This window comes from Mchenga conophoros, linkage group LG23, assembly GCF_057382185.1.
Source record: "Mchenga conophoros isolate Kocher_MC1m ecotype Shallow Benthic linkage group LG23, M_conophoros_male_GT1.1, whole genome shotgun sequence".
Taxonomy (NCBI): domain Eukaryota; kingdom Metazoa; phylum Chordata; class Actinopteri; order Cichliformes; family Cichlidae; genus Mchenga; species Mchenga conophoros.
Window position 1 is genome coordinate 11239935 of NC_140547.1, and position 24298 is coordinate 11264232.

A 24298-nucleotide genomic window follows, 5' to 3' on the forward strand; every position below is an offset into this window, starting at 1 on the left:
GGCCACCTGGGGGCTCTCTGCTCCCACTCAAACTCCCAAATTAGACTTTATGGCCCTGGCTGTCTACTCATCTACCTTCACTTCCTTTTGATTGTTCGTTTTATTCCCTTATGGTTTTAATTTCATTATGTGCCTTGTATTGCTGTGCTTTTCTCATTTCATCACATAATTCCAAGCAATTACATTCTAGGCACTGAGATTAAAATATTTAAAACATTTCACGATAAAATGTGAAAAACAACACATGGTAGCAGTTAGTTATTAAAGCTGGAGGACTCAAATGGACGTAAAGGGAATAATTCAATTTACTCTTTGGGATCGGGGTTTGGGTGTTTTTTTTCCCAGCAGCTTACACCGCCCTCCGATGGTCAGAATTGTTATTGCAATTGCCAATTTTTCTTCGGATTGAGGGAAAAACTGTTCTTCTCTAACAATGCAGCACACTCTCTGTGTACTGCATATGGCACAGTAGTAGACTCATTAGAGTCAGCAGGGCTGGTGTTGAGTCATAGCCAGCAGCCATGCACAAAAACATTGCTCTGATTGAACAATTATTAGAGATTTTAACAGCAATTAAGAGTTTCATGAGGTATGAATGTTTTGGTGTGGGAAATATCATCAGGGGCATAAGCAGAGTTGCAGACAATTGAATGAGCGCACAGTTGGGTTATCTCATTAGCCACATCTCCACAGCAAGGGTCTGCACGAAATGTAAATGTATTCAGCTGTCGACCTGCTCGCTCATCTGCCCCGAATCGTTCTATCGCTCATTTTCCGTTCGTTGCCTGGCCAGAACAGTGTGAACATTTCAGTTAGTGAGCTCATTTCTTGTGCCTGTGCATCAGTGTCTCTACTCACCAGGAAAAAGCACCTTGATTTCTTTGCCCGCACACACACACAGCGTATTATTGCACTTGATTTTCATGCAGTGCACATCAAGCCCAAAGTGTGTGTAAAAGTGTGAATATTTTTCATTTTCAGTGGTGTCAGAGAAAATGTGAGTATTTGGAAAACAAAGATGCTGAGAGGAATGAGAGCTGGCACAGTGTGGAGCTCAGCTGTAGAAGGCAGTCAAATCAAGAAGAGTACCCACTGGCACTGTTTCAGCCTCTTCATTAATCAGATTCATCATAATGAGTGTGTGTGTGTGTGTGTGTAGATAGATAGGCCATGCACACATGCTTGTGTGTTTTCATAGATCTGATAGAGCACGGAGCGGCTGCAAACACGCTGTAAATTATCCCAAAGCTGGCAAATGCAGTCGGTTTTGATCCGCAGAGGACGGCGGACAAGGATGCCACAAATGTGGGATTGCACACACAGTGTGAGACACCGGCACATTCCATCATTTGAGTACTGCAGCACTGGAGGGCTTCACTCCCATAAACCATCAGCGAATGAGAGTCCCTGACAGGTCCTCGCTGCCCTGCACCACTCAACAGATGTGAAATGGCCTGATAGGCTCCCCAGGGAGATGGAGAACTAGATGGGGAGGAAGGAGGGAGGTAGAAGAGTGGAGGCATAGCCCAGTGAGGAGCAGGGGGAGGGAAGGAGGAGAGGTGGAAGGTAAATTCTGTCTACACCGAGCAATATGAAGTGACAGGTAAATGACGTGGATTTCATGGATTTACACCCTTTTATGATTGCTTTACTGAATATAAAGATGCCGTTTGGCCTCTGGGTTTTGGCATTTAATGAAACAATAACAGTGAATGTAATGGAGCAGTAGCACCCTCTAACAAAGAGTGATGACACTACAACGACTGCTCACTGCAGCTTTGGGCTGTTGTGCAGTAGAGAAAAAACAATGGATCTCAATCTGTGTCAGCTTCGATTTTCAGGCTTTCGTTTTTCCTTCTCAAGACACGAGGAAATTCTCTCAACCAGTGAATGACTTATTTATAATTTATCATTGTTTTTCAAAGCTCGTGTTTCCGTTTCATTCGTCACGTTGCGTGACAACACAGTCAGATCTTCAGCGTTACCGAACAGCATCTTTACAGCGAGTGAATCGGTTATCCTCTGACTGCGTTTCTTCGTGAGGTCCTGTGCTGACTTGCTCGTCCACAGCCTGTTCTGCCTCTCAGCCTGTGACAGCTGGGACAGGCTCCAGCCCCCCTGCTATCCTGAAATAAGTGGAAGGACATGGATGGATGGATATATTACTATCATTTGAGCAAATCATCCGATTAAAAACAAAATAAATGTCCCCATTAAACATGTAAAATTAGGCTGAATTAGTAAGCTGAAAGGGATGAAACTAAAGTAATGATGGCTCTAAAGTGCAAACTGGAATAATATGACCTTGCCCAGGTTTTAGCTGAAGGGGTTGGATAACTGCCCAAATGAAGTGCTGGATGGAGTTATTACTTCACCATGAATAAATGAACTGTGTGCCTGATCTGTTCCTAACTGTCTGCTTATAAAAGCAACCAGTCCGCTTTCAGCGAGATCGTGATAACACTTCAAAAGGAGGAATCAGGGTATTAAATATTTGATCAGTTTCAAACGCAAAGAAAGAAAAACACACAGTTTGCAGATATGTTTGGGGAACAGGAGAGTACATTTATCATGAGAAATAAAGACATTGTGCTGTGAGACACATGAGACAAGAACGAGGCATCCTTCCTGTCCCAAAAGTCCAGCAGCCGCTCGCCTCAGCTCACACGTTTAAGGACTGTAGTTAAAAGATGTAGTCGTTTTTTTAGACATCAAACATTTTCTCCGTCAAATCCAAAATGAGCTGGTGTTTTTCTCTTTTTTTCCTCAGATAAAACACCCATGTAGGAAAACGCAGGTTTCACAGCCTCCCATGGTCATCACTGATGCAATGACATCATAATGTCAAACACTGTACCGCTGTTAAAGTTTGTGCTGACAGTGTGTGCGATTAAAAAAATAATATTAGCGCAGAAATGTGACTCCAGCTGTGGAATCTAATTAAATGCATCCGCTCTGGTTCAGTTTTACCCTCGACTACTTCTCTACTTTCACTACATTATTGTGACAGCTGCTGCTATCAGCTCGCTTTGTTTCATATACACAACACACTGCATCGTATACATGCTCTAAAAACACTTTTTCCTTGTATCGGGGTATCAGGCTTTTGTTTTTATGTAAGCAAATATGATCAGCGATGGAGCGAAAATAATTAGAACGCCGTAATCAATGATCACAACTCGATGTGAAGTCCATGTCTGAGTGGTTTATTAGAATAAGAAAGTTGACACAGAGTAAAGTCTCCATGCGGAGTGACAGGCAGAGCTCGGGACAATGTGGCGACATGGCGAACAACTGCTGGAGCATGTCTGTGTGGTCGTATGAGTGTGGCCTTTGTGTTTGTGTGTCCTGCGCAGTTGTCGTAGGGTGCATGCACGTGTTGCTTTTGGCGTGACGACGGACAGGTTTCTTCGCGGACACAAGCGCACACACACTTGCATGTACTGTACAAATTCACACGTCGCTACTTCTGTACACACACGGAGGCTTTGCCGTCATGCAGCTACTGCACTTAAATTACATGTAAGCATCAAGGTTATGTACACGTAGCAGGGACATGTGTTGTCATCCGATGACAGCCCGCCCCCGAGGCCTCGGGCCGGTCTCCGGTGAGAGCTGCAGGACTCCTTCGCTTTGGAGGAGAACGGCCTCCTCCCAAAGCTCGGTCTTTGTGGTTAATTCGCTCTGCGCCTCCTCTTCTTCTTCCGATTCACATTCACATTCAGATCCAAACAGGACGCAACACCTGGGTGCTGCTCACAGTACTGCTCGTCATGATAGTCATCGGGTTCATTGTCATCATCAAATCGGGCACATCAGAGAATTGAAATCATATACAGTAATATTCCATAGAAATCTTAAAACCAAGTATCTACCACAGAAACAAACAATAGAAAAAAGCAAACATGACAAAAATGGTCAGCGCCGACTAAATACATCTACAACTTTACAAAAATGCAAACGTTGATTTTGTTTTTGCCGTTTGTGCTTTTTCTTCTCGCATGTTGGCCGAGGAGGTGCAGTCTCGTTTCACCACATCCCCGTGCATCGCTGGATTTCAAGCGAGTTAGCCTCCTTCCTGGACCTTTTCTGGGGCATAAAGCACGGACAGCGCACTGGAGCACCGTGGGGCAAAATGGCAGTTACTGGCTGGGGGGCATCACGTGACTGGGCCACACGGCACAAACAACCCCAACACACAAAGGTATGGTCTCTTCAGCGAGTGCGCGCACACACATCTTAATAAATAAAATCACAGACTGGCTGGGTCACAAAGACAGAGATGGAAATTTTATGTGTGTGTTGATTCGTGCAGAGCAGAGATAAAGAGGAAGAATGTGTGTGTGTGTGTTTGCAGGACTGGAGGCAGTATACGCTACATTTAAATAAAACAAAACAAAAGCCCTTATAGGAAAAAGAAAGCAATTTGCCACATGAGAGCTTATGGAAATGTCTAAAAACTGTTACGCATCAAGGATTTAATGTAAAATAAAGTGGAGGGTACTTTGATTTCTGTTTCTGTTACTGAATCATTAAATTAACCAGCTAACCTTTAATAGTGACAAGTGCAATGAGAGCTGGGCTGGCAGAGTCTGCTAACAATCAAAGGGTTTAAAGAAAAGGAGAAGAAGTGCAGCTGCTCGGTGAGGAGGAACGGGAATGACATGAAGTATGCAAAGAAAGGGGAGGATGATGGCTTTAATAAACAGAGCACTCATGAGGTCCACGTGAATTTTTTAGCTCCGGTGTAATGTTGAACTAAGGTAATCAAATTATGCAGTCAGTAAAGTAACATGTACACCAGTCAGAGCGGATCCTAATTCAATTGTGCCCCAAATTTGGTTAAAGGTCCTTTTTGTGCGTTTGCACGCGAGTGTGTGTGTGTATGATCTGCTGGTGGTTAGCGGAGCTGGTTGAACAGCGCCTCCCTCTCAGGGCTGATGTGTCTGCAGTAATCTTCTCAGGGGCTCATCAGGCCATTAGAGGGCCGGGAATGTACTTTGCCTAATCAAGCATGTTTAGCGAAAAAACCGGAGGAGATGCGGAGCGAGGAGACGCCTCGCTAGGCACGCCGAGCGAGACAGAGAGGCCTCGTGGGCACACACACGCAGACCCGGCGGTGGGAGAGAGACGAGCGGCGTCCTGGCTGGTGGAGAGCTTCTTATCCTCAGTACTAATGACCTGTTTCAGGGTGGAATGTGTAAAGAATACACTGCTTTAATGTGGTGGCGAGGCGGTAATGCAGTAACATCACGTTTGCCTGCTTGACCTCCTCCTCTGTCCTTGTCTTCGTAAATCTCTTTCACTGGCCTGTCTCATATATTACGTCAAGCCTGGCTGTACATTTGTTAGGGCTGGGTATTAAACCTCAACAGAAATGTGTCTGCGGAGCTGAACACTGTCAGGTGGTATCGAGTGTCGGGTCAGATTTATGCTTCTGTTTACGCTTCTTGGATCACACGGTTCTTGTTCAAAATATGCCTGCATGTGTTTCTATGCGCTCGAACTAAGTTTATTACTTATTTTGTAAAAGAAAAAAGGTGAAAAAATGCAAGAAGCTGCAGCAGAAACTGACGATGTACGATACCAGACGTGAGAATGGAGCTGACTTCAGGTGAGAGGCTGGGCTCACGCACACAGGCAGACAAACAGTCACAGACACACTAGAATCACCAGTCAAACTAAAACATATGCATTTGAGAAAAAGCCAGAGAACCTGGAGTAAGGCACAGTCAGAACATGCAAACGACCCCTGCAGTGAGATCGATCGAAGGTTTTAAGGCAGAAAACAAACTGAAAATCTTTGGAAATGGTGCCATAAATCCTCAGAGAGCTGAAAGGTGTGGGTACAAAGAAAAAGCTTTTCTGTCTCCACAAGTGCAGTCTACCTCCTCGGGTCTAATCACAGGACCTTCTCTTCTGGAGTTTAATATAAGAAATACCAAACTGTTAAATCAAAGTGAAATGAAAAGCATTTTTTGGATCTAGCTTGCGTGCTTGTTCTTCCTGTGCCTGTGTGGGTTTCTCTCCAGGTGCTGCAGCTTCTTCCACAGTTCAAAGACATTCGTGTTGATTAATAGTTTTATTGGACTGCTGCATTAAGGTATGAAACTGAGGTGCTGGACTGGTCTCTGTAAGCTACAAACCTCCAGGGCACAATGACAGTACATCAGAGAGTACTGCCCCAATGACGAGCTGTTGTAACCCTGGAGGTCCTATAAGGTAGCTTAAAGTTTCTGGGCGGGCATGCGTCCCGCTTTGATGGAAAAACCACTGATCTGAATAGAAAAAGGGTCGTTTGGTGTCAGGACCAAAAGATGTGTGTCTTGTGTATGTTGATAGCATCTATAATTTAAAGCGGAAAACCTAGCTCGTCCATTTTAACTCGCTTCTTTGTGCGCGGTATAATGGTTTAAACGTATTCTATAGCATACAGCGCTCCCACGCAGGGCTCTGACATTGTTAACATGCATTTGTGAGTGTTAGACGGTCATTAATGGTTCAACAGAGAAAAGAAAAGCAGGGCGAGAATGAGCTGTTTTGTTGCACTCAATATGAGTAACACATTCATGTATACAAGCCCTAAGAGACTCACACACTCATAAAAACACCACCTTTACGAACGTATGACCCAGATGAAGCTATCTACGTTTGAATCGAGGACAGATGAGAGCTGATGAAAATAGGAAACATCAAAAGATCAGACAACGCAGTGAAAGAGTAACTCCACACCCCAATATACCCATGCCCATCTGTTTTCTTTATCCTGCTATTGTTGGGAAACACACTGAGAGCAAGAAAGGGACAGAGCCACAAGGGATGACCATTGTGAACAGCGAGCAGTGCCCCTACTCTGGCCTCAGCCCCAGCTTCAGCCCCTCAGCTCCTCCCTGTCCCGGCAAACCAGTGAATCGCTAGTGTGCGTGAGGCGCGAGAGATGCCCGGGCCCAGTCGCTGTGTCTCTCGTGACGGATGGAGCTGCTGTCCTCCTCATTGATATTCCGCCGGGCTATGTCGGTGGGCTAGGTCCTTGACTCTTAACGGTTATTTGTTGCCGCAGTCTCCTCCCGCCTCTGGGGCACAAAGAGTCTCAGTGTCGGACAGAAGAGGCTGAATGGAGCTCCCAAGCGGCCGGGCAGACAGTCAGAGCTCACATTCCCTCCTTCAAATGAACTGCGGAGCCCGGGGAGGCCTCGGGTCAGGTCAGACAGACCCAGGCATACTGAGAGGCAGCAAGGGAGGGGGGTGGAGTGGAGATACTGTTCCTTTTTCCCAGAGCCTTTCCGACGTCTCGAAGCTTCGGTTTTCCTTGCTGAGAAAATGCTGATATAAAAATATCAAATTAAATTGGCTTTATCTTTATCCTTATATATATATCTTGCTCATTATTGCTCTTTTTTTTACTTTCACAGAGCGAGTCCGACCTCCTCACTAGCCACCGATCAACCAACCATCCAAACCTCCGATTGGTGAACACAAAGAGCCTCAAGTAGACACTTGATAAAAATCCGTCTGTCTCTCTGTGATTGGTTATAAAAAGAAAACAATGTTATTACCATCGTCATTATACAGGTGTACTTCACAGTTAAGACAGGACGCTGGCTGGGGTTGTCGTGGCCACACGTATTCGCACATACACACAGCGTGATTGGCTGAGAGTCGCGGCCCTTTGACAGCGACATCAGTTCGAGTCCAAAGAAAAGCACATGGTTGTCTGCTGGACGCCACCGGCATCAACAAACCAAAGCAGAAACGTGATTTCACACTTAAAGAAGATCCGTGGTGTTAAAACAGTGAACAGAATGGTGGAGGGAGACCTTTCACATTTGGTGCTGCAAGCCAAATTGTCATTTTATTTGTTTGTTTTTTTAATCTCCACACTGTCCTTCTATGAAGAGCCTTCGTTCTCCGCACCCCTCTTTTTAGCTCGCCGGTCGTCCCGTGGAGTCAAAGTCACGCTCTGCGGTTGGATCCACCAACAGAGCCGAGGCGTGCACCTCGGATTACGAACGGAGGAACGGAGATGTACAGAGAGTTGTCTCCTCTTTGTCAGCTCTCTCTCTTTGTCCCTCTCTTTAGTCAGCTGAGTGATGTCTGAACATTGAATGACAGTGAGAGAGGACAGACAGGGTAAGGTTGGACCGGGACAGTGAATCTGAGGGTTGTTTGATTCCAGTTTGCTGTTGGAGGGAAGGGGTTGGCGTCAGGGCTCGTCTGCGTCGCCTCACTGGCCACTGGGGTTGCGCTCGCCCACGCTCTTTCCTAGAAGATGGCTGAAGTCAGCCAGTTCTCCCAGCCCTCGGGGCCCGTGCATGTCTGGCCTGATGAGGCCCTGGCGCTGAGGGTGATAGGGTGCGCCATTGTTGCTGTTGTAGTTGAGCGCCTCATGACTCCAGCGAGGCTCCCCGTAGTCCATGTGGGGAGTGGGAGCGGACACCACCCTCCGTCGGTCGGGGGAGTCCTGCGGCGTGGCAGGGTAGATGTATTCTCCTGCTGAGTTCCTTAGCGCACCGGTGGGGCGATTGCTACCGTGCTCCCCTCTCTGCGTGGCGAGGATCAGGTAGCGATGGCGTTCTGTGTGTGGAGGCAGCACCACCTCTCCTGGGTCATCTATCCGGACCATACCACCGCCGCCTCCACCACCGTGCAGGAACTTGGAGCTCAGGTAGATGACGGAGTTGTTAGGGCAGGGAGTCCCAACGGCAGTGAGGAAGGTCTGACTCTGGTCCCACTCGGTGTCCGGGAGACGTACACCCCGTTTCTGCTGCAGGGGGGTCTGCTCGGGCGTGGGCAGCAAGCCGGGGTCCATCTCTCCTTTAGGCCAGCCGTTGGGCGTGACGAAGGGGTTGTCCGCCTGTGAACAGCGCCGCTCCCCGCCGCTGGTTCTCGTCACGCTCATCACCGACCCGCTGCGGCCTTGTCCCAGCATGCTTTGCTCTTTGTCGCCTTTGCGCCGGGCGCCGCCGGCTCCGGAGCCGCGAGAGTGGCGGTGCCGGTGACTCATGATCCAGCAGACGGTGAGACCAGAAAGGACGGCTCCTGTTGCAAAAGCTGAAACAGCAGACACCACTAAGAGGTTTACGGACACGAGGCCATCGGGCTCCTCCATGAAACTCTCTTGGAGCAGAATTCCTAACAGAGAGAGAAAGAAAAAAAACTTCAGTCAACTGGTGAAAACACGCAAAAAGCATCAGTATTTCCTGCACAAAGTGCGTGGGAGTTTGCAAACGGCCAGACAGAGTGACCTATTTTCCATCTCCTCTCTGTGGGTGGTAATTGTCATATGCTTTCCAGCCAAGGTAGCTGTGGCTAATTGCCTTCATTATGTAAAGTGGATGGTGATTTTAATAGCTCTAATAACTGTCTTCCTGATTGAGAATAGCTCTCAAAGCTAACATGTTTCACAACATTAGCTTTACAGAGAGAGATGCCAACTCTGTCGTTAATGGCGAGTAATAACTTCAAGCTTCCATACGATGAAAATCTCTTACACAGTCCAGGTGCCATTGACGTTACATGTGTGCTGTAGCTAGTCTGACTTTAAACTATTTTGAAACAGAAACACCCTGTAAGTGTTAGCCCAACGTATGCATACATTCGTTTTCTCTGTTGCATCCATACAGCAAGATGATTTCTTGCGCGAGTGAACGCGAGGCATCATGTTTATAGATAAAGAACAGCTCATCTGTGAAACACAACTTTCTGTATCTTGGGTTTTTTGTTTTTTTTTAAGTGAGTACAAGAGATGAAGTCCCTCAGACAGAACTGTTTATGAATTATTGAAGATATGAAAACAGCAAGACCACAGCCTGGGCTGCCATGGATCAATTAGAAAAATGCCAGAAAAGGAGTCATTCTTTGCTGCGTAAGCTCTTGGGACAAGCACCAAATGAATACAATGAGAGCACGTGCGTGCCAAGGGAAGCAGATGAAGGCAAAAAAGAGGGTGTTAGAGGAGAGAGCATCGTGGCCTAAAGCATACTTGAACATTTGGGGCCTTAGACAAACACTCGTAATAGTTGTTAAATTACAGCTCCAGTAGTAGCAGAGGGAGGAATGTCTCCACAAGGACAGCAAAATAAATCCTTTCTAAGAGAAAATAAATGGATATCATTAATAGACAGTGGGAGCCACTTACTCACTGTTGTTGAGCACAAAGCGGGGCAGAGAACGGGAGGAATAATGAACACGAGGAAAACGGGACTGTTGTGTTTTTAAACAAACATGCTTTTATTAACAGAGATATTCATTTTTAATGGTGCCGGTTGTGGTTCAAACACTCCAGCACGAGACAGCCTGGTGCTTAATTAAAGTGGCCCGTGGCTTTGTCTCGTTTGGTGTTAGGCTACACATTGGCATTAAAGCAGGGGAAAGGGAGCTAAGACGCTGTGAGAGGCGGCCGAACTTTGACTCTTTACTCGCCTAAAAATGATTCTGAACTTTTTGTCCAACCAAACGCAGCACCAAGAAATCCTGCGTGGAGACATCTGGCCATTTGTAGACTGGACATTGAGCTGACACACAAACTGTTTAACTCAACACCGACAGCAGTGACTCACAAATTTAGCTGATCTTTGGGTCTTTCGCTCAAGACAACCTGACACTGTGGCCAACTCGCATACATATATAAAAACCTGTGTAGGAAATCTATCGACAATATATAAAATGAGACATCACGCCCCACAAGCCGGGAAGCACGAACCAGTGTCTTATCACGCACAGGCAGTAAAACGTTCAGGTAAACAGAAGCTCTATTTTCAGCTTAAATGAGACTTTTCCGAGGGCAGATTGTATCCGCTGTAAATACGGACCCCCCTGAAGCCAATCTCTCTCTGCTGGGACTCGACAGGAACACGAAGCCACGACTTTACCATCAGAACATTTTTTTTAATGATCACAACCAAGCATCTGTAATCAGAAAAACACACAGCAGGTGTATCAACAGCCCCGAAGAGGAAACCACAATCAAAATAAACTGAGTTTAAAAAGAAAAATTACGCTTTCCCCTCAAGAAATTTCCCATAAATGCCACAAATATCCAATAAACATTTACCAGTTTAGCCTGCAAACATCACTGAAGCCGTAACAAGCAGGCAGACAATGACAAAACTCCAAATTAAATTAAAAATAATATTAGACGACACCCTGACTTTTACTTCCTGTGTGAAAGGGCTGGATAAAAACAAGGACGCCGTCTCCAGCAGACAAATCTGCAGCTTCATCTTGAAGTAACTTCATAAAGTTGTGCGGTTTTGTATGGAGCACGCTGCTGCGTCAGTGCTTACAGGATGTGGGTAATTTAACCTGTGAATAATGGGGTGTAATAGTGAGCACAGCTGTTATTTGAATTTGTTAGGTATTAGCATATTCTTAACTTTATTAAAAAATGTCAAATTTGAAGACAAATGGGTTTAATAATAATTAAATAACGGCTTCGTGTTTTATAACAAAAATATTAATAATTTCTCATTCAAGGAATAAATTCATTGAAAAACCACTTAGTTTTTCTCAGATAATTTCAGTGTTAGGTGTTGTAATACTTCGGCTTTGACCTTTTGTGGAACTCACTGGACTTTACTTGCAGCTTATTTACTTTTCTGCCAACAAAATCCTCAAACTCTTTGGGTTCAGCCACGTCTTGAGAACATTTTACGATCACTGAGCATTAAAAACTGAATTAACAATGGAAAAAACTTTCTGCCAACTTGAAGCTCTTCTCCTTTGTGAGGAAATGCTGATAGCTGTTATATTTATCAGGCTCTCCGTCTTAGTTTGATGTGTCCATATTTGCTATTTAACAAAAAGCTCGTGTGAGGCAGACAAAATATTTTTGCGTATTTTGACCCAATAACAGGAAAATTACAGCTCACATTTCCATCCTGCCCTTCACTCTGTCTGTCTGTGCCAACAATCATACGACCCCGTATGAGCGAGCGCTTTGGCGATAGTGGAAGAAAAAACTCCCTTTTAATAGGAAGAAACCTCCAGCAGAGCCAGGCTCAAGGAGGAGGCTTGGTTTAGCCACAGCCAGCAGCGTTGGAGCAGCTGCCACCTCCTCACACCACCCATCCTACTTAAAGCAGGGGTGTCAAACATCAGGTCCTGGGGCCAGAATTGGCCTAGCAGAGACTCCAATAAAGCTCCTCTGGACAGCTTTGGAAAACGTGAAGGGAGTCATAAATTTTGGACTTCTAATTGTATTACACATTTCTTTTTACTGATAAGGACTTTGAACACGGCCGTTCATGCTACACCAAAGTAATTAGGTTAATAGATTATTCTGTCATTAAATGATAGAAATGTTTTTTGAAATGGGAGTTTCATTGAGCGGGCTGCGTGTGGCCTACGATGTAAAACGAGTTTGACGTCTCTGCCTTAAAGCATGACTGCATCCCACAGAGCTGAGGTGACAATGGGTACAACTGCACTTAATCATTCATCCATCCCTTGTCACTAACAATTAAATGTTAGAGCTTGGACAATAGATTGCGGACGCCATTGATGTGAGCTCATACACTCACAAGTTTGCAATTTCCATTGATCGAATCCTGCCATTAATCAGGTGGCCTTGTTGGTCAATCAATGTCCTTTTCATCATTAATTAGTGCTTTATCACCAATCCGCTGAGCTCAGTGAAACACGTGGACACAGGCTTTAGTTACAGCCTGCTAATTATGTGACACACACACAGTTCAGTTCGGTTCAGCATCACACAAATGTTCCTCAATAAGCCGAGATCAGCGGGATCGTGTCAGCCTTAGAGCGTAATGCGATCTGTATTTGTCTTTCATTTCTGCTTTTGGTTGATTCAACAATCCCTCCTCCCCACGTTCCCATTTTGTTCCCCAATCACTTCATCACAGCCTCTGAATATTAACACATATGGAAAAAAGAATAAGTTTGTTCTCCTGCAGCAGGTCTTCACATGTGGTTCATGCTATGCATTGGAAAGTGTTTATTTGACCGTGTATTTAGGCTTATTTAGGATTTTGCCCAATGGGATGTAAAAAGTTGATTGCCTAATATCTCAAAATTGCTCTGAACACAGATGGCAGCTCATAATTGAGATCTCAGAGCATATCAAAACACAGCCAGCTCGTGGTTACGCAGGCTAACCAGCACAGTCTTTGTGTATTCATTTAAGCACCCATGCTCTTCCATGTTTGGACTGAATTTGGCGTTTGTTCACTGGGACTTCTTCTCTCCTTGAACATATTGTTGGCATCTTTGGTCGCGCAGCCTAAACACAGGCTGATTATTGCTGTATTTATTTCCATGTTTTTGGCCGATATTCAGCTCGGAGAGCTTGTCAGCTTTAGTTACATTATTATTCCTCTCTTCAGGAAAATAGACATTTTTGAGGCACAGATGCGACACAGAGGCAGGAAGTTACTACCATATTCCCTCTGCTCTACTCCTACACACACACACAGAGGCTTGAGGAGTTTGAAAAGTCAGGTATTGCACGTATCTAGGGTTGGATTTTTCTTTAATAATCCCTCGAGTCCTGATGAGTTTGTAAACGAAAATGAAGTTCTGCGACCGCAGAAAAATTCAGAACGAGCCAATAACCGCCACAAATCTCCTCTCCCACGCTCACAACATCTGGAATTGTTCGCAGCGCACTTGGATGCAGAGGTTTCAGATGCTTCTTTAACGTGTACCTCGGCTGTGGTCCAGGCTTGCTGTGTGACACTTTAGATTAAATTCTGCATGGCTGCAATAATGCTGCTGTCAGCTTCATGCAGGGGCACGTTTCTGACAAGTGTGTTTATTATTGCTGTACGAGTGTGTGTGTGTGTCACAGCAATCACGGCACCCCAACTCTCTTGCTCTCTCTCTCTTTGACATGGACACTTAGATATGTTAATTGTTTTTTGCCAGCTTCTTTTATCCCCCACTTATGTCTTTCTTGGATGCTTGACATCGAGAGGAAATCTTCAGCCAGTGGGAATAAGCTGGAAAAGGATTACGATGATAAAGAGAGCACGCAGAAAGCAGAGCGATTGGGAAGTGTGCGTTTTTGTGACAGCAGGCAGGTTTCCCCGCATCCTTGGGGTGACAGCAGAAATTACTGCTCGCGCGCTCCTTCCTCATCTCGGCTCCTTCTCTTCTCCAATCCTGCTCACTTATTAAACCTTAATAGAAGCCAACAGGCCTGCCTGTCAGCCTGACGAACACTGAGCTGCTTGTCTCCGGGCTTCCAGCTCCAATTACAGCGTAACAATGAGAAGAAGGGAGAGGAGAGTGATTTTTACAGTATGTATGCTAAAAAGGGGGAAAAAAAGGAAAGAAAGTGGGAGGAGAAGAGAGGACATGAGACAAAAGAGGGGGCGAAGATGAGAGGGAGGACAAGGCTAATAAAAAAAAAAAAGGAGAGGGGATTAAAGAGGTGACCACAAAAACGAAATACGACCGAGGAGGGAGCGCAGAGGAGAGAGAGCAGAGAGATGTTGTTCCCTGTTGTTGAAAGCAACACTGATAAGATATTTGCTCAAAAATACTTTTATACTGCCTAACTGTCAAAATCAAAAGCACAAAGAAAATCAGAGTTTCTCTGGTATTTTGCTGTCTTTGTCTCTAACCCGCAGTCATCCGTTCCTTCGCGCAGCGCCGTCCTGCCCTCCCTCCTATCCGCTTGTTAGTCGTTAATCCTTTCTCAATTTCTCTCTCCTACCCACCGCTCCTTTGATCACCGGGGGTGGCGGCATGATGGGAGTAATAGCTTCGAACTCAAAAGAGAAGTAAGGAAACTTTTATTCACATACTTTCAAATCAAGGTTGCTCCAGTAAAATCTCATTTTATATTCGAGTGTCAAAGTTTCTGTTACTTCTGCAGTGTGACAGGCGCGGTTACGCTAAATTTCTGTGCCTACCAATAATCGCTCGTACTTGTCCTCCGCTCTCATTTCTACCTCCCCGCATTTAGAAAGTGAGTAAAGGCCTGCTAGCCGTGCCAGTTGTTCAACATTTGCCTTGATTAGAGCTCTGGCAGAAGACTCGGTATCTGCTCGCTCCAGAATCGCAGTTTGGCGCCGCTTTCAACAAAGGCCTTTGTGAACGTGTGTGAATGAGACGAAGGGAAGGAAAATTATTTTCGACCCACCATCGGTGATGATGATTATGATTAGAGAAGTGCAGCCAAGGCATAATCCCTGTTTATCACATGTACTGAGTCTTATCGTTCTGGCAGATTTGGCCGTGGTTTCTGTAGGTTATGATGATACTGTAATGACTGCAAAAACTGGGAACACGGCAGTGACCTCCAGAAAAACACGAGTTCAGACAATCGCTGAAAGATTTACTGGCGTTAAACTGTTATCTTGCAGCGTGCCCACTGTTATCTACAGCCACAGCTCCCGTCGGTGTCCTGTGATCTACACAACATGTGTTTTAAAGGCAGTTTACACGAGTCTAAGCAGCTGACTGTTCTTACGCCACTGATTTGTTCTTATTTCTGTGCCGTAGTCTGATAGCAGCGTGCCGTGATTTATGAACTGAATCATCATCAGTTTGCAAATTCTGAACACATTTTAATGATCACTAAATCACTGTGATCTTTATTTCCCGTAGTTATTATTTAACAAAATAAAACACCTTTCAGCGATGTTGAAACTGGGTTTTTTGGAGACCGGGGATGTAAATCTGTCCGTCTCTATCCGGTCGTTAAGTCTGACATCACTAGCCTGTCTGGACCTAAACTCCGCTGCAGGTCCATATATCAAACGATCACTATAGCATTACTGAGAGTTGAAAAACTGTCTAAAGTCTTTCATCTTTAATAAAATGATCAGCGTTCTGCTCTACCAGGTGTAACAATTGAGTTTAACATCCAGGCATCCATGAAAACGGAATTTATGACATTTAACGGAGTTAGAAGTTAGCAGGAAGTTAGCTCGCTAGCTTCTATCTAAATACAATATAGCATGTCCTGACTGCGGGGTTTTGGAAACAAATTAAAACGTACAGCTCTGTTATCACTTCCAACATAAATGAAGACAGAAAACTAAACAGCAGTGACGTTTGTAGGGTTACTGAAGTTTGGCTAGCTGGTATATAATGATGTGCTACGTGACCATTAGCAACACAGCTATGTTAGCATAATATAAACAAGCTAACTTTTTTTCCACTCGATAAAAGTTGACGTGAGTGTTCTCGGTGGTCAGGAACAAATGTAATCGCATGGCAGGATGCTGTAAAAGGACCGAACTTCAGCCAGGAGAACAACTGAGATAATCCATCCACAATACGAGGTTAGTCATTCATATACTGCTGCATGGGCTGGGCTGTAGTTACATCCTAAGGTTTTAAAAACTGAGCTTAAATAAATGATTAGCGGTAATAAAAGCTGAGGGAGGTCAACAGTGATCACTGACTGTTTTAGGAGCTTTTTGAGATTAAATAGAAGAAAATACAAAACATTAAACATGTTAACAACACAAAAGCCATATTAAACGCAGACTACTTTAGGCCTGGAAGTAGGATTCGTCGCGTCATCACTTAACGACCGGATAACATTCCCACGCGCCTTTGCACTCAACAAAGAAAAAAAAAAACGCTGTTGTTTTTATAGCAGTTTGTTACGCTGGACTTCTGAATGGAGTTTGACGATTGAGGAAGAAAGAAAAACACGATTCGAGCAGCTGAAATGAGTTTTTTAAGATATGATTTGATTCAGATGGCCTCTAAAAACACAGAAGGAAACCTCACTCGCTGTTTTAACTACTTACATCTGTTAGATGTAGCACACGCAGCTAGTGAGGATGGGGTGCTAGCCGGGGCGTGTGCGCATTCTTCGTATCACAGAAATGAAATTGAAATGTTTGCTAAAACAAACCAGACTGAAAATTTAGTTTTAGGTTTTGAATAAAACTATGAAGTGTTAAGTTTTTGGTGTTCCTGCCAGCATCATGACTCAAACCATTAGCCATTTTAGATGCTAACAAATTAATTTGCAAACTATTTGAGGTTGCTACAGTTCGATAGGTTCCTTAATCAAAAGGCAAGCAGGGGAACTTTTATGCGGTTTGAGAGCCAGAATCCATGTTTTAGAAATACAGCACATCAAAACAGAACAAAGAGACTTCACAGCTTCCCGGTGGACCTGTCGATGCCACGAGCGCACACTTCTGAGCTTGATAGGTTACGACTGTGTCAGCGTACAGCCGGTGATCTGAGGGGCTTTCATCTCTGGAATCCACCATTTTTATGCATAATGTTAATGTGTTTATGCACGCAGTGACGGTGGGATTTCACGTGGCAAAGCACGTGCGCTGTAGTGTGAATAAGTGTGTATAGATGTATGAATATGTGTGAGTTAATAAGTAAGTGCGCGCTGTGCCTGCATCCATGGCTCAGTGATTTTGCTCATTATCCTCGTCTCCTTCTCCTCTGTTGAAGAGACTGCAGGCGCTGTTTCGTTTCTTGTTTTTAGCACGTACTCCTTCCTGCCGTCTTACTCCTTTTACTTTTCTCTTAACAGATACACTACATAACTTACCCATTACCTCCACTACCTCCTCTACTTCTGTTTCACGCACACAAACGCAGTGCACCTCATGCTGTGAGCTGTGAAACTAACACCAATGTGTGTTCAAGCCAGGCAGCAAACTGGGAAAGAATCGAAAGGCTTTAAAAAGAAGCCCAGCTCCTTACTTGGACTAAACCTTGCTTGCTCATAAACCCTGTTTACTCTCGGGATGACTGTAAAACCATTTACAGTCTGTCCCTGACAGCGTTTTCAGAGCGCGGCTTAAAGAAAGCTGCTGGGGACTTGTGCACAACTCTCTCGCACAAAAAAGATAAAGAAATAAAAACCCCAACCTTGGCTCCCGAGGGCCGCTGAGACGCTCACTCGGCTGATCAATATGTTAAAACATTTATGCACACCACCCATGTGTTTGTAATTAAAATTCCATAAAATCTCCACCAAAAAACACACTGTTAATAGATTCTGGGTTTATTAGCGAGGGCACATCAGGCTTTTGGCTGACTTAGAGTCAAGGCTTTCAGTGATGACTGCATAATTACAGACCTTGCTGCCTATATATTCCACTTTTCCATCCCGCTATTTCTATCCCGTGTATCTACGTTTTTAACTCACCCTCATTTGGCTTCCTTCTTTGTGCTTATAGAAAACTCTGCTAGGGGTAAATGAGGTAAGTCTGGAGTTGCTTTGGGCAACAACGTGTGTTAAAATCATCGGGGGGGGGGGGGGGGGGGGGGTGCCGTGTAATCAAATGCTACAGGCGTTTTTTTCTTTTCCATTCTCATAAATGTTTTTTTCACAGCCTACGCACACATGTTGCTATTCCTCATTCTTTATTCGATTAGATCAGCAGACCTTGTTCTCCAAATCTGGTCAACCTTTTAGCGAAAGGCAGTTTAACAAGAGAGAATCTGTTAGCAGTTTCAGCTGCATCCAATCCAAACAAAGCAACTGGGCTGTGGCGGACACTGTGGTGAAATAAATTGTTTTGTAGAGCTTCTCGTGTGCACGAGAGTGCACGTGTGCAAACATGCATGCGTGTTTTCCTCAGTAGGATGTAGCTTTTTACTATTTCCCTCTATATAGGGGTGCTATACAGCGCTGGCTGTGCTTTCGTTTGGTAATTGATATTCTCATTTTAGGTGCAAAGCCAAACGTGCACTATCGAGAGCAATAATAAATATTCACAAACTTGTCGCAGGCAATAAATTGGAGAGCAGGTCCGCACAGAATTAGTCTAACAATCTGCCCAGAGGGTTCACGTCTCTCATTCCTAAATCATGAAGCAGGCAATTCAACTTAATCTTTCTCACATGCTACGTCCATATATCACGTCTGTGTGTGCTATATACCCACCAGCTGAAAACACACGCCACATTGTTTTTCTTATGTTAACACCACCAGAGCTGAAGTGTTGGAATCTTTCCACATACAAATTTATGAAGGTTTAACAAAATGATTAAACCATCAGGCCTCACGTCAAGGCGGGCGGCTGACAAAAGCTGCTTTCTCCGTATACGTGCAGCCGCTCGTCTCTTGTGTTAATTTACAGGTGGCCTTTAATGAAATGTCTCGGCCATGACACAGGGCCATGACACAGGCCCACGGCACCGCAAATGGACACCGCCAGGATACTTCCAGAGCTGAATGATCACTCAGAATCACGGCGCCTGTCAGGACCCCGGACTACAGAGACTTTCGACTGATCAATACCGGAGTGCCGCAACAAACTCCGGGGTTAACAAGATAGGAAGAGGGTGACGGACAGTGAGTAGAGGAAGGACGGAAAGAGGAATGGAGGCCGAGAGATGTGACAAAGAAGAGGTGTGCGAGTGTCAGAGGGAAGAGAAACACCAATGAAGTGAAAGTAAAAACGGGGTGCTGGGGGAGCGTGAAAAAAACACAGCAGTGTTATTGATGTGTTTCAGAAAGGAGGGAAAGTGTTGTTTGATGTAGGGGACTCACCATGGTCGATTTTCGTCAGAGTGACACAAAAACAATCCCCAGAGCTGTGAGAGCAGAGTAGTTACAGCACTCTGGTTGTCACACTGCAGGGCTTTCAGGACGCGGCGCCGGACCCGTATTACTCAGTGCCCCGGGCCAGTTCAGATTCCTCAAACAGCACGCAGCCCGCTGTTTATTTCAGCAGACGGAGACAAAGTGGAGCGTACGCTCGTGTGCTCTTGTGCAAAGCGTAGGGTCACCTCACACCCCATCTATATTTTGCTGTTCATACAAATGTATCACCTCTGTTTGAGGCTGGCACCCGGTTCATGCAAACCAGGACGCTCACCATCACAAACCATCGCCCCACACTCATTCTCAAGTAAATGTGCACGCTAAAGGGTCTGTACCTAAATATAAGGCACAAAATGTAATCAAAGTAAAAGTAGAAGTACTCAGTATGCTCTTATTTTACTGCAACTAAAGCACAAAAGCATTGTTTTTGTTTTATTCCACTGACGAAACATTCGAGGCAATTTAACTGCACTACAGTTGATCTCATTAAGCGCACTACAATCAGTTAAAAGAAATATTAAATATTTCTTTTTTCTTTGTCAGACTGTTCATCACGTTGTTTTATTTGATTGAATCTTTGCAATCAAGCACCTAACGATTTTATTTGTGCCCCACAGTTACAGTTTATCAAGGTTGTGGCCTCAAACTTTGGATTAGTAAAAAGAAAAAGGTTACAGCATTATTATCAGACATTAAAGCCTTTGAACATTTGCTTGAAAAATGTATTTTTTTCTGGAAATCAGTCCCTCTCTCCTCAAAAACAGTGCTTTCCTTTCACTTCTTTGTGTCAGATGTTTGAGCTTCAGTGTGCAGAATGACACACGTGCAGAGTTTGACACCAGAAAGCAGTTTTTACTTTCATCTTCCGAAGGAGGAAAGTTTCTTTGAGCTCACCTAGGATCTGACTTTAACACTTACATGTACAAGATGACTGCGTGACATAAAAAAGGAAGCCCGGCTGGATCCGACATTCATCTGAGACGAGGAGCGATGTGGAAGCCTGCACGTGTTCATTCGACTTCTGTAAAGTTTAAATATTTTCATGAAAATATTTAATTATTCATAGAGTCGAGATTTTTAAACGGGGCACAGGTTTTTTTCCCCAAACTCTTTTTGTGCTTAATAAACATTTAAAACAAATGATCACTTAAAAGGGACTATTTTAGGATTTACTGATTCATAGGAGGCCTTTAATTATTCATTAGCAAATAACGATTGAAGCTTGGGAGAAAAAAATGACAGTTTTTCTTGCACTGCAAGAACAAAAACAATAGAGGGACGAAGTCTGCTGATCAGCTCTGGCTGACAATGTAGTAACACCATCAAGTGGAGCTTATTTTATTTAGATCGCGCCAAATTCTCAAATCATGGACGTCCTGTGTATTATAAGATAAAGACCCAACAATAATACACACTGTGGAAGAGAGCCAGAGATTAATAATAACTAATGATTCAACGCAGAGAGGTGTATAAACACAGTGAGTGAAGAAGAAACACCTGGTGCATCATGGGAATCCCCAAGCAGCCTACACCTATTGCAGCATAACTAAGGGAGGATTCATGGATTCGTCTGATTTTGACAAATCCAAGAAAAACACAAACATAACATCGGAAACGTTCACGCTGTGTATACATAGTACCGATCGAAGGCCACTGAAATATTCTGCAGACACTATGTTGTAATACCATATTTTAATTACAATATATGCGACATTTTTTCCCTCCAATAAATGCTTTTGATTTACATATGTGACGGTCATAAGGCTACACACACACACACACACACACACACACACACACACACACACACAGAAAACATCAATCAGCCCAGATCTGAGGCTCTCTGAGGGGTCAGCGGGTTCCCATGTGTTTTTTAGTGCTCTCTGTGAGGAACCTGCTATGGAGAGCGAGATGCGATGCGAGCCAAGAGGACTCGGAGGAAGAAGTCAGATGAAAGAGCCGAAAACCTTCAGGAGTCCTTGCACCTCGCCGAGCTTTCTAAAGGCTGAAGCTACTATTCTTATCTTCTTAGAGCGCTTTAAAAAAAAAATCCACACTGAAAAACAACACACACCAGACGATATTTCACCACCCAAACACACACTTACACATGTCAGTTGGTAAATGGTGTGAGGTCCTCGTATTTCATCAGCCTAAACCTCAGTATTCACCGAGGGGATTGGCTCTGTTCTTCAAGCCTCTCAGAAGCTCCTCGGGGTGGGAAAGATGTGAGAGCTAGAGCGCAAGCTGGTGTCTGGGGATGCGCAGTTACGCGCTGCGCTTCCTCCATCTCCGCTTCCCCTCACTCTCGCTCCCTGCCCTTGTGTGCGACTTGCAGGAGTGACAGAAGAGAGTTAGGATTTGAGGAAGGTGGTATGAAGGTTTCTGAAAGCTCTCTGCCTTGCCTCTGAAAGGGGATAGCATCATCTCTGTCTTTCTCTGCCTCTGGATGGGTTCAGACTGCAGGGCAACACATTTATCATCAGCAAACTTAAGATCCTGTGTTTTAACCGGCTGCCGTTTAAATACAAAGAACTCTGTTGGCTTTATCAGCCCCGCTGCCCAAACCTCAGCCGAGGCCCCCTCCAAAGTGCAATAATTAGGATGGAATGAAATGAGGCCGCGGCTGTAAATTTGGCAACACGTTTTCCTTCCTAAACAAAGCTCGTCACAGCGTTCCAAGCAGCCAGACAAAAAGCACGAGCCCGTCCTAGCTCTGCGGTGATCGTCATCCACTCGAACATGACGCCACAACAAGGGATCTCCAATCTGCCTTCGCCTCATTGATGTTTTAGCGGACCTCAATTACTGAGTGACTGCATCCCGCTGTTCCACCAGTCAAAACACTGCCTTTCTTCAGGAAATATTTTCACAGCACCATAATTGCTTCCATCTGTAGCTACGCTGTGGCAACACTAGCTATGTCATTACGGCTGAGTGAGTTCACAGCAAAAACGGGTGCCGAATGTGCGACTCTGATTGTTTGTGTGTCAATTTGGATGCAGGCGTTTGTTGGAAAACCGACTCCGTTATTATCAGCAGAGGGAAAACAGAGATGTGAGAAAAGTGCTGTAACGGAACAAGGAGGGAATCTGACGTCTCGGCGGCTCCGGCCCCACAAACACCCACACATCGCCTCCGAATCCTGTCTGATGACTAGTTTAACAGAGTTGACTTTAGCTGATGAGGTGTCTGCACAAACACAATTTGACTCTATCCTCAAAAGGCTTGCAAACAACAAAGTAAAATGAGGCAGTGTTGAGATTACTGCTGCCGGAGGCTCTTCCGAAGATTTCGCAGGACCCCAAAAATGATGTGGATACGAGAATCTTTCTTTTAGAATTAAGATGCCCTCACGGTAAATTAAAAGACCCAAGCTGGCGTACTGACATACCATTTAGCCCGTGTTTATGCTGTAACCGATTGGCCTGTCAGCAAAGGTTACGACCTGGAAAAACTGAAGCCGACCAATCGACGCGTTGCGAGAGCCTGTCGCAAGTGGATCTGACATATGTGGCGTCTGTCGACACTTTAATCAAATCTGACTCATTACACTGTTTACAGAAGTGGCTTATATTACCTGTCACACGCGTGTTCACACATTCTCATCTCCCTCACACACACACACACACACACACACACACACACACACACACACAAAACACTCGAGCATTTCAGAGGTAGTTTGGGGGTTTCTGTCAACAGAGTATGTTCTGCTCAAACATCATTAAAAGTAAATCCAGCATAAATCCAGCTGCAGTTTGTCACGCTTGCTGAGACGTCCACTGTGAAGAGCCTTCTAAATTGGAGGGCACACAACTGCTCGCCCGCAGATATTAATGACGGTGTTCCTGCAAGCAGAACTGTAAGTGCAGACACTCTGCACAACTTATATGTGCAGTTTTAGAGACCAGAGGTACAAACGCAGTTCTCACATGGCACACTAAAGCAAATAAGCTGAAGAAGCCATTAAGGGCTTATTAAAAGGTGGAATACAATATCAACACGTGTAGTCACGGCAACCTTAATTATGGCAAGTCATGTAAATTTCCTCTGAGGCCAGGAAGAGCATTCTGTGCATCAGCAGCCCAAATATTTTTATTTAGTACTTAATAAATAATCCTGTGATGGACTTGCGAGGACTCCAGGGTGAACCTCGCGTCTCTGTCAGCATCTGCTGGGATCGGCTCCAGCTCTCCTGTGACCCTAGCTGGTAAGAAAAAAGAAGGAAACCTCCCTGCGACCGCTTCTGACCTCGGGGTGATTCCTCTGCTCGCCTGGTGGGAGGCAGCCTGTCTCAGACTGACTGCAGTCTTCTCAGACAGGCTGGAGGTTTTCAAATAAATGCTGTCTAACTTTTAAATGGAGACAGATTGCTGACAGTCTGCGACGTGGCTCTTTGCAGTAGAGTTGACCGAACTGCTTGTATTCCTATGTGAAAGAAAGGCTGCTGAGCGTGTTTGTCATTTTGCAGTTAAATCCTCACATCACAGTTTGTAGAGGAATTCCTGAATTTCCGTTTAATATCTCTGAGATTGTGGCTGGAATGTGAGTAGGTAATGGTTAGTCTGCACGTGTAGATGGCAACAAAGTGATTTTGCAGATTTATCATTAAGTTAATCATCGTATTATCACAGATTGCCTGCCACATTGTGACTGTTTGTGTCATGGTCCTGGGTCATTTTGACCCAGTGTTCTTAGTTTTTCTGTAGTTTTGTATTTTGTTTCTTATGTCCATTGGATTGTTTGGTTTGGTATTTGGATTCCCTCTGTGTCCATGTTTTTATTGTG

The 24298-nt window shown here is 44.7% G+C and overlaps 1 protein-coding gene across 2 annotated transcripts in view; it reads right to left on the bottom strand.

Annotated features, from left to right (window-relative positions):
* Positions 1-3185: 3185 nt before the first annotated feature.
* sema6bb (sema domain, transmembrane domain (TM), and cytoplasmic domain, (semaphorin) 6Bb) overlaps positions 3186-24298 on the bottom strand; it is a 133614-nt gene continuing 112501 nt past the window's right edge. For both annotated transcript variants that reach the window (XM_085264104.1, XM_085264105.1), the window contains one exon: positions 3186-9132. In XM_085264104.1, the coding sequence (XP_085120230.1) occupies positions 8225-9132 (908 nt within the window). In that variant the 3' untranslated portion in view covers positions 3186-8224. The remainder of the gene's footprint in view (positions 9133-24298) is intronic.